Source organism: Lissotriton helveticus, chromosome 9 (genome assembly GCF_964261635.1).
Source record: "Lissotriton helveticus chromosome 9, aLisHel1.1, whole genome shotgun sequence".
Lineage (NCBI taxonomy): Eukaryota > Metazoa > Chordata > Amphibia > Caudata > Salamandridae > Lissotriton > Lissotriton helveticus.
Window position 1 is genome coordinate 819,315,338 of NC_136070.1, and position 13,361 is coordinate 819,328,698.

The 13,361-nt window shown below is 43.7% G+C and overlaps 1 protein-coding gene across 12 annotated transcripts in view; it reads left to right on the top strand.

Moving 5' to 3' along the window:
* Positions 1–13,361, top strand: part of HIF3A (hypoxia inducible factor 3 subunit alpha) — a 297,956-nt gene that overhangs the window by 278,570 nt on the left and 6,025 nt on the right. For 8 of the 12 annotated variants that reach the window (XM_078660976.1, XM_078660978.1, XM_078660975.1 and 5 more), the window contains 6 exons: positions 1,576–1,763; positions 2,322–2,566; positions 7,848–7,946; positions 8,148–8,539; positions 8,991–9,093; positions 9,223–9,319. In XM_078660976.1, the coding sequence (XP_078517102.1) occupies positions 1,576–1,763; positions 2,322–2,566; positions 7,848–7,946; positions 8,148–8,539; positions 8,991–9,093; positions 9,223–9,319 (1,124 nt within the window). The remainder of the gene's footprint in view (positions 1–1,575; positions 1,764–2,321; positions 2,567–7,847; positions 7,947–8,147; positions 8,540–8,990; positions 9,094–9,222; positions 9,320–13,361) is intronic. The other 4 variants (XM_078660984.1, XM_078660985.1, XM_078660983.1 and 1 more) reach the window with 1 other exon arrangement.

The following is a 13,361-nucleotide window of genomic DNA, read 5'->3' on the forward strand; positions in this document are numbered from 1 at the left end:
GCGTGGATCCCCTTGCTTCCAACTCCGAGCACTCTGCTTCGGATAAAGGTCTTGCTGCTTAGATCCCCTTGCTTCCAGCTCCGAGCACTCTGCTTCGGATAAAGGTCTTGCTGCTTAGATCCCCTTGCTTTCATCTCCGAGCCCCTGTTTCAGATAAAGGTCTTGCTGCTTAGATCCCCTTGCTTCCAGCTCCGAGCACTCTGCTTCGGATAACGTTCTTGCTGCTTTGATCCCCTAGCTTCAAGCTCCGAGCACCCTGCTTCGGATAACGTTCTTGCTGCTTGGATCCCCTGGCTTCCAACTCAGAGCACCCTTCTTTGGATAATGTTCTTGCTGCTTTGATCCCCTAGCTTCAAGCTCAGAGCACCCTGCTTCGGATAACGTTCTTGCTGCTTGGATCCCCTGGCTTCCAACTCAGAGCACCCTTCTTTGGATAATGTTCTTGCTGCTTTGATCCCCTAGCTTCAAGCTCAGAGCACCCTGCTTGAGATAAAGTTCTTGCTGCTTGGATCCCCTTGCTTCCAGCTGAGCGCACCCTGCTTGAGATAAAGCCTTTGCTGCTTAGATCCCCTTGCTTCCAGCCCAGCGCACCCGGTTTTGGATTAGGTTCTTGCTGCTTAGAATTCCTTGCTTCCCTCTCAGAGAACCCTGCTTCGGATAAAGTTCTTGCTGCTTAGATCCCCTTGCTTCCAGCACAGAGCACACTGCTTCAGATAACGTTCTTGCTGCTTGGATCCCCTGGCTTCCAGCCCAATTTACCCTGCTTTGGATAAAGTCCTTGCTACTTTGATTTCCTTGCTTCCAGCTCGGAGCACCCTGCTTGGGATAAAGTTCTTGCTGCTTAGCACCCCCTGTACTCCGCATCAACCTGTTACATTTTAGGGCCCTTGATACCTGTTTGGTGCCCATGTCGAATATTTCAGAAACTTGATAGTGAACTGCTTTGTTGTTATGTTATTATGATGGGAGCAGGATACACTCGTTATGTTTCCTTCAGTGTAATTATCTTGACTACTCACTGCCCCATCCCATCTCCTTTCACGGATCAGGCAGCTGAAGTCATTTCTCTCCAGCCATTGTGTCACATTCCACTTGCCGTCTGGGGAAATAAAAAAAATTCAAAAAAATAAAAAAGTAAAGGAAGTTAGCAGCAGGATGAGGCTTTATTAAGGACTTAAGTGCATTAAGGTTTTTTATCTGCAAATAGAAATGGAGACTGGTACTAATAGAACTGATTTCTTATTGATAGAGCCGGAGGGTTGGTAAAGTTTGAAGCTTTGTAAGCCCTTTGCAGATTCATTGCTTCAGCACTGCTGAGAACGACTTACTTCTCCTTAGAATTCACTCAGTGACTATCACCAGCTCGTTCTCTCTGCCTCTTTCTCTGAATCCCCACTCCAAGGACTCCCTCACCCAGAGTACATTTTCCTCATTTTCATTCGATAGCACATCCAGCGTATTCTCATTGGTCTTTTACCCTCACCGTGTTTTTTGTATTTTTTTGTAGGTATCCTTCCTCCGGATTGGGCCCTTCTTTATACTTTTTAAAACAGACATATTTGCTTCTTCCCACAGCACCATCCAAGGGGCGGAAACCATCCTGTCATTGGAGCAGACTGAAGGCAAACGCTCGCAGCCGGGCCCTGGGAGCTCACTCGAACTTGTCAAAGTCACTCCAGAGACAGACATGCACCCTAGGCAGGCTGGAGAGGTGGAGCCATTGTGTGCAGAGATCATCATGGCCCTGGCCAACTGCAAGTCAGGTAAGTTGCTCAAGAAGTGAAAGCATTATTTCACTTGTGGCATTTCTGTGGACAAGTTGGCTTTCATTTCAGACGTGGTTACAGTGTATGAAATAGGAAAATATGGTTCCAAGATCAGTCACTGTGGGAAGCAAAGTCAGAAAAGAAGGGGTCACATGGCGGTACATGCATCAACATGCAGTGTGTGTATCGCCAACCCTAAAGCAAGAGTGGTTACAGAATGGTACAGAAAGGAAAGTTGCATAATGGCATGTGTATCTACAGGAAGGAAAGTGTACTATGGTTATGAACTACTGTGTAAAGGGAGCACTGCACCAAGCATAAAACATCAGATGATGGGAATCTTTGTTTGTGCACAAGTAAAGATTATGTGCCACTAGCCAGAAAAGATGTTGATATCGGCGTTAAACCGTTCCCTATGTATAAGAAGAAAATAAAACTGTCTCAAAGGAGATTTCAACTAGAAATATGCCTAGATGTCAGGTGAACAGAGGGTAGGAGGAACATAATACATTAAGCAAGGGCCTCTATACTCAGACTTGCCTGTCTCCCATGCAGGGTTGAGCAAGAACAAACTCCTGGTTTTCCTTCGCCCTGCGGATCTCAGTGATGAGGACATCGAATCTGACCCACGCCAGTTCTCCAGCCCAGACCTCCAGGAGCTCCTGGGGCCTATTTTTGACCCGCCCAGAAAGGGACCTTCGGTGACACAGAAGCTTTTGACTGAGGAGACCTGCAAACCCACAAATGGCCTGGGGCCCTCAACGCCTGTGCCAGCAAACACCTCAGACAGCACGCCCCTGGTAAACGCCAGTCTGTGGTGAGGGAGCAGCTAGGGCCTGGGAATGGGCAGGGGATGGAGTTATGGGTGTGCAGGTTGTTAGAATGAAAAGTGTGAACTGGTGTGTGAGGAAGTCGATGGCTTTGGAAATAGACTACTGATGGTGTGACTGGGCAAGTAGCTTGTTGGGGACTGTTCTATGAAGCTCAGGAAGCGTGTGGGAGGGGTCTGATTAGGGAGCACCAACAGTAGAAGAATTAAGTTCGAGTTTTTGGGCACACACATGATATAACCCTGGTCTACCATCAATCTTGCGTATCCCAAACTTTGAACTGTACTTATTTTATTATTCCATCTCTTTACTTTCATTCTTTGTTTGTCTCACTCCTCCACATTTACTCAGCACAGTCACCTTTTCCTTTGCCTTTGTCTCTTCTCTCCTTCCATCCCCAAAGCCTCCCTATTCTTCCCTTTCCATATCATCTCGCCCCTTATATTGTTCCTACACATTGCTTCTACATCTCCACCCCTCCTTTCTCTTTGTATTTCCAGTGGCACATCTCTCTCCACCTCCAGCTCTCTCTCCTGCCTTGTGCTCTTTCCCTACATCTTTCTGCCTGTTTGTTGTTATACTGTTTTGGGGACTCCTCTTTACTTCCTTAGTCCTTCTCGATCTCTCCTTCCTTTTTTCCCCAGTCTCTCATTTCCCACTTCCCCTTCTGTTTTCCTCTGTCAACTGTCCTTCCAAAAATTGATCTGAAGCCATGGGATTCGTAACCTTGAACTGTGGATGCCTTTTATGGCTCATTTACTTGAATGGAGGCCAGTGCATTCAGCCATATATATTTTTGCATCAAGGGTGTTCACATACATTTGAAGTTCTTGCTTTACTTTTCTGGAGAAGTCAACCACAGATTCTGTGCCAACCACAAGTCAACAAGGGGCACATGTGTTGGGATTCACCTTAATGACTCCTAAACTAGCAGCAATTGCCACCCACTTTTAAATCAGATCTTGGAACTCATGGGACACTGAGGTGGGCAGGTTTCTGGTTGCAAGATACAATGCAGTCCTGATAAACCCAAGTAGTCAAGAATGACCCGCATTTTGTTGCGAGATGTAATGTAGTGTAATATGCATGGTTGAGTGAATATCAGTATTTTATTGGAGAACATTTCCTAATTTCGTCTGCCTCTAGTTTTTATAACCTCATGGAGGAAATGAGGGATAGTTGAAAGTTTACTTCGTAATGATACAGAGTGACTACTAAAGCGTAGTGCTGTTGAGGAGGACTTACTGACGCTTTCTAGCATGTTCAGCGAATTTAATTGAGCAAGCAAGGGCTTCCTAAGAAGATACCAGCTTTGCTGTTCTCTTTGTATAAGTTAAAGGAACTATACTGCTCTACATTTCTAGGAATTGGAAACTCATCCATGAACAAGAGCGTTACTAGTGTGTATGCTGGATGTACGAAAGCCTCTGTAGAGAATTAACTGCATTCTCAGTGATACAAAAAGTCAGTGTTTTAAGTATTTTTTAGCACGTCCAACTAGATGTAGTTTAACATGTTAATTGCATGATGGTAGCAAATTCAGTAAAAGTAAGAAAACCCTGATGAGTACAATCAAGCTTGCTCGTTGTTAGGTCATCTGTGTTAATATTTTTGTTTGAAATTCTCCCCCATGTGTGCTTATCTCCTTTACATATAATGGTAGGACTGCGTGACAAGAAATTAGATCAGGTCAGCAGAGTAATGCTTCTTTCTAATGGCCACTTTTAACAGGTGATTCCTCACATTATGAATATACCCAGATGCCATACTGAATCTGAAAAATTCAAAGCAGTACTCCTGTTCACTTTGGACTTTGCTGCTCTGGAAGTGGTGAACTGAGCATCATTTAAGCGCCACCCATACTTGCTGACATCAGTTCCTTTCTTTCTGTACCTTCAGCTTTGGATACAGAGCTCTGATCCTCTTTTACCTTCATTTTTTAAAAGATTTGTCATTAAAAAAATATTTTCAGTGTGCAAGGGATGTGACCCTCCTGCCCATAAAGTTTAAGTCTGGTTGGGACTGTTTAAAAAAAAATTGTCTGTGGCGTATCCCCATAAGGTCTGCTTTTGGTGCTTATGCTTGTCGTATGACTCAAAGGCCCTGCTACAACTGCACCCAGATGAACTCAAAGCCATCAGAGATTGCGAGACGCAGCTCTACATGGCGATCCACCAGATGGCTTCTTGCAGGTCTTGCTCCAAATCAAAGTAGAGAGTGCAGGCCCACTGCAGTTCCAGCTCACGTTCCCAAAATCATTCCAGAGCCAGATCTTCCTGAAGGTCGAAGTCTTCAGATAAGTCAAAAAAGAAACATAAGAAATTCAAGGGGACGCAGCCCCTTCCCGCCATGCTCTGGGGAAGGTGCGAGGGCAACATATGCCTTTCTTTGTTGCTCCCGTTTCATCCCTAGTCTTGATGTACCATGAATTACTGGGCTCATCCTTGATGTTTAAGTCTTTAGAGAGGCTATGCTCTTCATTTTTGGCACACTTGCAGCTCTCACTAGCGCACCTTTCGGCCCCAAGGATCCATAGGGCCTCCATTCTGGTTCCCACTATAGCGTTCACCCATGTCCCATTTGGGCCTCTTGAACCCACTTTGATTTGCTGAGCTTATCAGCATCTGGCTGGGTACCACAACCCATGTCCGCTCCTTGAACATTGGCATTGGTGTCCGAGAAGGACCTGCAGCCTATTGTGTTGTCTGACTCCCAGCTGGCACACACTCTGCCACAGTCACGTCCAGATCTTGAAATGCCGCAACCTATATTAAACCAGTTGTACTCTGATTCGATTCCTCTACTGCACAGATGCACACTCATATTACACCAGCTTTTTGTCAGAACCTGACTTGTACCAGCAACAGGAGAGAGCTATTCTTTCAAAACTGTTATCAGGAGGGCTACTGAGGTCCTTGATCTCCACATCCTCACTGTAGAGGTGAAAAAAAACTTACAGAGCTCCCACAGCCTCGCCAGGTACCAACTGGACCTCTTTTGCCCTTCAATGAGGCTCTGACACAATGCTGGGTACATGAGCTGACCATGTGCCTCCCCCTCACACCTAATCTTCAATTCAGCTGACAAATTGTCTGTCTCCATAGACTTGCCCCTGGCGACCAAGATTTTGTGGACCAATGCAACCCAAAAAGTTTGGTGGTGCAAGCATCCACCAGTAGAGTGAACTGTAATGCTTTTCCAACAAGATAGGGGCTCAAAACAAGGGGGGGTATGTTTGGCAAGCATAATATGTTCTTCAGCCAGTCTGCCTCCTTAGACGTTATACTCATGCTCTTTGAGTGATGGTGGGTGAGATCTTTCCTGCAATTACATAATATTTTTGGGCTTCCATAGGCCAAACCATTCAAGATGGTTGGAATGCAGCCAGATTTGTCATCCGATTGTGCCTGTACACAACAGATTGTCCAGTCAGGTCCATGAAAACTACTGTGGTGGTTCAACGTTACACATAGATGACGTCCACAAGCTTCTCTGGGTGTATCCAGGCTTTTTTAATGGACAAGCTATTCAACTGCTTCTTCTTGTTTGGGTACTGCACCCAAGCCTGTGCAATCTGCACCTCCATGTGTGAAGACTGAGCGTCAGGGGTTGAGTTCTTTTGATTTCACCTCTGAGGTTGTTGTTGTCATTGTAGCTGCTGGGCACCTTTCAACAAAATCTGTAAACCAGGGCACTGGTACGAGTTTGTAGTGTGTTACCCAGCAGTTAGACCCATGGTAAAACTGTTTGGTGTGGTTTTTTTTTTGTCCAAGCAAGGCCTTGCTGTGTGCAGAGTTAAAGGTTCGCTCTTTCGTCCTTTTTCCAAGAGCAGCTGTCCTTGCTCAAATCACCAGTTAAATGTTGCTTACTTTTTATAAATGTGTCGTGTTTCCACCACCACACATTGTAATCCACAGTGGGACTTGAATTTAGTCCTAACTTTACTGCTGTGTACCCCTTTAAAACCAATGCACAGTTGTTTGTTACGTCTGTTAGTTTTCAAAACTGTCTTCTTGTTGGCGACAGCATCCGCATGCCAGGTGAGTGAACTTGAGGCCCTCTCTGTCCACCCTCTTTATACCACCTTTTCCCAGACAAACCGGTGTCCAGAACTGCATTTCTGCAAAAGGTGGTGACCCTTATAACGTCAGACAAGCCCTCACGCTCCCTACCTTCTGTGCTCTGTCTCATATCTTGAAAGAGGAAGAGAGACTCATTGTTTGGACCCAAAGAACACTCGGCTTTTAAATCAATTGTGCAAAAGAACATTGAGGGGACTACCAGATCTTTGTAGGGTTCTCTAGGGTAATGAAGGGCAAGGCAATGCAGAAACGGACCGTCTTGATGTCTAGTCCTTTGCATTGAAATCTGCTATGCATTAGCTAAGAAGCAGCCTCCAGAAGGCTTGTGGGCTCACTCCAAAGCTGTTATCATTGCGTTGGCACGCCAATTACATGTCCTCAATATCTGTGAGACTGCTATGTGGGCATCCGTGCACTCTTAAAAAGAGCACTGCTGCCTCGACAGTGTGGTCTGTAGAGATGGGCATTTTGCCTGCTTGGTCCTGCAGGACTTAATAGTCTGAGCCATTCCACAGACCCATCACCTTTGGAGGTACTACTTTGATATCTATGGTATCTATTCATAGGCTGAGCAATCTGCAGTTGGAAGTATCCATCAAAAGAACAAGTTCCATACCTTTGGTAATGCTCTTTTCAATGGATACTTATCTACCCACAAAGTCCTCTCAGCCCTCCCACCTCCCCATTCTTTGGTACAGTCTTTTCCATCTAAAAGGATCCCAATCTAGGAATCTGCACCCTGGTTTGTTCAATTCGCTAACATGCTCCATGTATGGCATGGGTGGCGCTTATATGCAGCTTTGTTGATTCAGATCGGAGCTAAACGACTTAGTTGCGGAGTTGCACGGCCCCACCTGCCTGAGCGTAGGAACACTGCTTTGAATTTTCTAGGTCCAGTCTGGTGCCTGTGGATATTCTCAAGGTGAGGATTATGCAGTTAGAGTATCTACAGAAAGATTGCTAGCGGAGATAAACTTTTACAGAACTGTGACCTAAAATAGGCTTGTGTGGCAGGTGTTTCAAACTTTATCATTATGGGTAAAATATAAATTCAAGATTAACCCATAAGCTTGATCCTTCTCATTGCTGATTTGATTATTTGTTCTTATTTCAATTATTAAGTTGCCTCTGATGACATTAAAATCTAAATACATGCTCTCTTGCCACAGGCACAGCCACAGCCACAGACGAAACGCCTTCTGGGCATGGAAGAGATTCAGAAATTCTTCGCTTCTGGCAAAGAGGGTACAAGCGAGGAGACGCTGCAGGTGAGTGTCTGGCGGTATCGGTTTCTGGTTAGAGGATAAAGAAAACTTGCAATATCCGTAAAAACTTGAAGGTTTCACTTGGGTTGCAATGGATTTTGTTAAGCTAGTCGATTTCTCAGGTCAATGTTCTTGTCAGAGGTGAGGGTCTTTGTTTCTTTATTGAACTGGTGACATTTTAAGTGACAACCCGGTTTGTTTCAGGAATTGGAGTCACTGGACCTGGAGATGCTGGCCCCGTACATTTCAATGGACGAAGATTTCCTGCTGAACTCTGCAGGGCAACTGTTCTGGGAAAGGAAGGATGCTAGAGTGCCAGAGATCTGTGTTCAGAAGTCCACCTTATCTGCCTCTTTAGTTGTACTTACTACCAGTACCCAGCAAAACCAAAATCACTTTCAGATTAGAGAGAACCTTTTTGGTTGGGAGGGTGAGACTTGTTTAGCACCCTCTGGAATAACTCGGTCTACAGAAGAGATTAATTTGCATCCACTTGACATCAGAGAAGGTGCAGTGTTGGATTCAACAGAGACTGAAGTGCCTAAAGAGAGGAGGGAAGGAAGCCACACCGGGACACAGCTTAAGAACCGGAAGAGGTAAGAATGGCCTCGTTGGGCAGCTTTTGATATTTTGTGAGCGAACACTGGTTGGGTCAGACGTGTGAATTTAGTGGAGCAAAGTATGAACACTAATCTATGGCTCCTCGTGTTTTAAAATTTAAACGAACTCTATGGGGTAAGGAACCTTGTCTCACAATTGGTATGATAGGAAAAGGATTTGCGGGTGGGAGTTGATGAGAATTGTTCGCCTCTCACATGGATTTTGGTGGTCATCTATCTGTCTGTCACCAATATAACTGTAAATCAGTAAAATACACCACTAGTGTTTTCCTGCATCATAAACTTGAGTCTAATAGGGAGGATGGAGAAGAGGGGGGGGCAGCAGTGTTTTCTTTTCCAGGAGGTGACTTTACTAGAGTCCGATCAGGCCTGTATCCAGTGAGTTTTGTTTCAAATCTGAATTTCCATCTTTGATTTTGTTTCTCAGGGCATTTCAGCAGACCGAGGAAGAGGAATCTGAGGCGGCAGATGTCCCTAAGCGTCCTCGTCTGTCACAGTGTGGCCACTTGGACCCGTCTGTCCAGAGAATGGTAAGTTTCACATCAAAGACCCCAAAAGCAGGCGTGAGATGTTTGTGCTAACTGTGGAATGTGGCAGTGTGTATGTATTGATGAGGGTTTGGAAGGTAGTATTTTGCTTTTAACGGGACTTTATTACAGGGGTCCCTGAAGAGTGCTGACCGAAACAACACGGAAGGGCGTACCCAAGAGGGAGTTGTCACACAGAGGAGGCTGTCTATGCTGGATCAGCCTCTAGGTGAGTAAAGTGTAGGATTAGTGGCCAGTGATCAAAGGGTGCCAGGGTTGGCGAGCTGAAGTTTCTTTCACTTCGTGGTTTTACTGTTTTATATCATTTATATGAGCGCTTCATTCCGTGTTGAGAGTCACCGAAGAGCATTTTTTTGATGGGTAGCATGATACACCATGCTGGAGTGTGTGATCGGCGTGTTGTATTTCTGGTGATCCCATGTGGCAAGCTTTTTTGTGTCAAACACGAAAAACCAGAGAGGTGCTCTTATCTTGTGTAGTAGGGCACAGTTATGAAAGAGGTGAGAGAGATGGGTGTTCAAAATCTAATTGTAATTAGATGGCGTTTATGTAGTACTCTACCAGTCCTGTGTTAGGCTTCACGGTTTCTCTTATGCTAGAAGCAGAGAAAGAGGCAAGGATTTACCTGGATGAACTGTTATGGGTAGTTGAGTTGGGAGGGAGACTCGAGCATACAGGCAGCAACACAGCAACATTCAAGCCAAACGGGCAATGGGGTGCTCGCGGATTGCATGGCTACTAAAAACAAGAAAGAGGGGTAATCAAAGAAGGCCCAGCAATCCATAGGACAACATGGCAAGGCACAGACTGTAAAGTGATGCCAAATGGGTCAGAATGGACGTTTGTGACATGAGCAATAGTCGTGGAATTCAAGTCCGGGAAACCTTCTAGTGTGAATCCACTTCAGGATCGAGGAAAGAAGGGTAAGAGAACTGAAGGTAGCAACCTAAGCAGAAGCCACACAATCTGTAGATTACCCAGATTGCGCCTTCCCCCTGCTAAACTGAAGGACGCCAAGATTTAGAACATGAGTTTGCACCCCAAGGTCCTCCCACGTCCCAGGAGGATTCAGAATGCAGATGAGCAGGATTCTGGTGGGCCCTAGTTGGCTTATGTCTCGGGCATTAGCCAACTTGGCATCCTGCATTTGAGAAGGGTGGAGACGAAGTCTTTTGTAAGTTGCTTCACTCACAGCACACCAACTAATGGGTCTGCTTCGCGTTACCCTCCGCCCTCACCTCTTCAGACAAGCATAATTGTTTTCTTATATCCCGGAGACCATTGCTGTATTTTTCACCTGAGGTGGCATCTTCCTTCTCTTCTAGAATTTTACTCCCAGACACCTTCCATGTTCATTATTATTAGGCAGTGTCCTTTCAGGATAAAAAAAATGCGGTGAAAGAAAGCTTGTCCCTCTTTTGTTTCAGCTAGTACAGGAGAAGGACAGATTTTGTAGTTTGGTTCAGTCTTAACACACCTCTATGGGGAAGCTAGAAATAATTATGCTCAGGAATTGGAAAAGTGAGACAACCATGCTCTAGTTGTACATGTACTCCAGTATTTGTGGTTTGAAAGTGTAGAAGTTACAGATAACCATGATTTTCCAGAACGTGCATTCACGTACTGTGATGATCTAAAAGGGGGATGCTAGAGTGCATTTCGCTGAAAAAAGTCCTGTAATGTTTTGTTCCATCAGTGTCTTTAGGAGATAACTCTAACACAGAGATAAAACAAAATCTCACTTTGAAGTGATCTGGGTGCCCACTTTGAAGTGATCTGGGTGCCCACTTCCATTCTGTAAGATGCTGAGCCTATTGCAAAATGCTGTCAGTGATAGTGGGGCACTGACAGCTGGTTTGAGGAAAGGATTCAGCCTGTAGAAATATGTGCTTTCTACCCCTTCAAGACCTGCCCAACCCAGTGTTGAGATCAACAAACGTATTTCGCACACTTTCACCTATTAAGTTTCCAGCATACCCTTTCGGGTCTCACGTCAGATTTTGTACTTGCCCAATATAGTTTTTTTCCCCTTCAGTTTTGCACTTTTTCAAATAGATTTTCCTGGTTTACACCTACAGTTTTAGTGTTTAGGTCATAGATTTTTCAAATTTAGGTTTTTGCCTTCAGTGAAATTCAAAAATAAAGGATCATTTTTTACGTGTAGTGTGCGTAATGGTGCCTCACATAAGCTATATACTACATATCAATTTTGATTTATTTCAAATTTACATTAATGGGAGACTGATATAGTCACATTAAAAGCAGGATACGTTGACATAAAAAATCTGCGGTATGTAAACTTGAATTTCAGTCGATAAGTTCTATAGATCAGAGTGTAATAGCAATAAAGGGTCCTCCGTTGTGCCTTCTATTGTTAACCTGGCACCAAAACATCGCACTATGCGGTCTGTACGAGATTTGAGTCCAAATCAATCCAACTTAATAAAACACTTATAGTTTCTGGCTACAATGCCGTTAAAGCTTGAAGACTAATTGTCCTATTTTTAAATTAGGTGTTTTAAGTGACTTATTTATCTTAGTCTGGCAAGGGGCCTACCCTTCTTTAATTAAAAAAATTAAATAAACACACGAGAAAAACCTTATTTATTCTCATGCACATTTTCAGCTTGGAGCGACTCGCATTCCTAGCATTCTTACGCCATCTTGTGGCTGGCTGTGGGCAGTTTCCCAAAGTTTTAAAATCACCTCGTTGGCTTCAACAGTGTCTGGGATCATCAGACTCTCTTCTCTCCCTTAGGTTTAGATTTTTTTCTACCGTTTTAATTGTGTAAAGGATAGTTCTGATCGTCCTTTTTCACCGAGGACTGCAAGTAAAGAGATTCTATTTATTCAGCAGTTTAAAGAAAATATAATTGGCATATAACTCCCTCTTTCAGAGCACTTTACATATAATCAGCACCATATGGAAAGATAATGCAACACCTACGACAGAGTGGGATAAGAAAAGAAAATGTATTACCATCCTGTCCTGTAGAGTAGGAATAGAAAACTGAAGAATAAAATAGAGTTAGTCTAACAGTTCGGTATTACATTTCCAAGCTCACAGTGTCCAGCAGCCTTGAAGGTGCGTAATATTGATTAGCAACAAATTAACAACTACGTGTGTGTGTATAGTATAATCTGGTAGTGAAAATAAATACTATTTAGAGCAATTGTACTACTAAACACATTTATTACTAAAGTTAAAAATGAGAATTCGAGTTTATTATCATAGTCCAGCAAAAGTGCATGAGAAACACGTTTTACTGCCTCACAGATTGCATGTAATACCTACCGTTGTTAAGGTAGGGGCAGGGCATTGTTGCACACTCGAGGCTTTGCATATTGTGAGTCACTGCTCCTCCCCACACCCAACAATGGTAATAAATAGCATATTGCACTCTGTGCATCTGCATGTATGTTATATGTATATATATTACCTACTGGAAGTCGCCACTGTGTCATGATTCACTTGTACTTTCCAGTGAAAAGGCATTTTTTGATTTTCCTATGACTTTTGACTCCATATTCGGATTTGCGCCAAATCTGGTAGTTGTATGGTGTATTTCTCCAAGGTCAGGCTTGCCAATTTTCATTTGGATCCATGCAGGGGAAAAAAAGTTAAAAGGGGTGGGGTTTGAAAAACCATGTTTTCTCGTTTAGCTCCCACTGAAAAGTTTGTTTTCACAATAGCCCAAACCGCTGATCTTATTTACACCAAACTTGGCATGAAAGTATTTACTTCGGGTGCTTTCGTTGCTTTGGTGTAAATCTGCTCGGTGGTTTTGGAGCTATGATCATTTAAAAAAGCTGCAGCTCAAGTTTGAGAGGATTACAGCTTCTTTTGCATCTGTTCCATTTAAAATCACAGTTTAGAAAATCGCAAATTTTGTCAATTACATTTTAATTTTATCAAACGTGATTGGCTGATCGAGATTTCGTTTTTCCACCAGTATGAAATTTGTGATTTAAAAAAAAAAGCGAATTTTGTAATGCCAGAAAAAACTTCCACAGTCGTTGTGGACCCAGTTAGAGGCGCCTGACCCAGGAGAGTGCTGTGGTGGAAATATACACAATTGTTATTTAAATGAAAATTGCGATCTAAAAGCAGAATTTTACGACAAGCACAAAAATTACTGTTTTGTGCAGAAAATGAACGAAATATAAAAAAATTGCAAAATAATTAAAAAAGAAAGAAACCTCCCTGCGCACAGCCAAATGCCATTTATGGCAGGGGTTGGCTGCCTTTC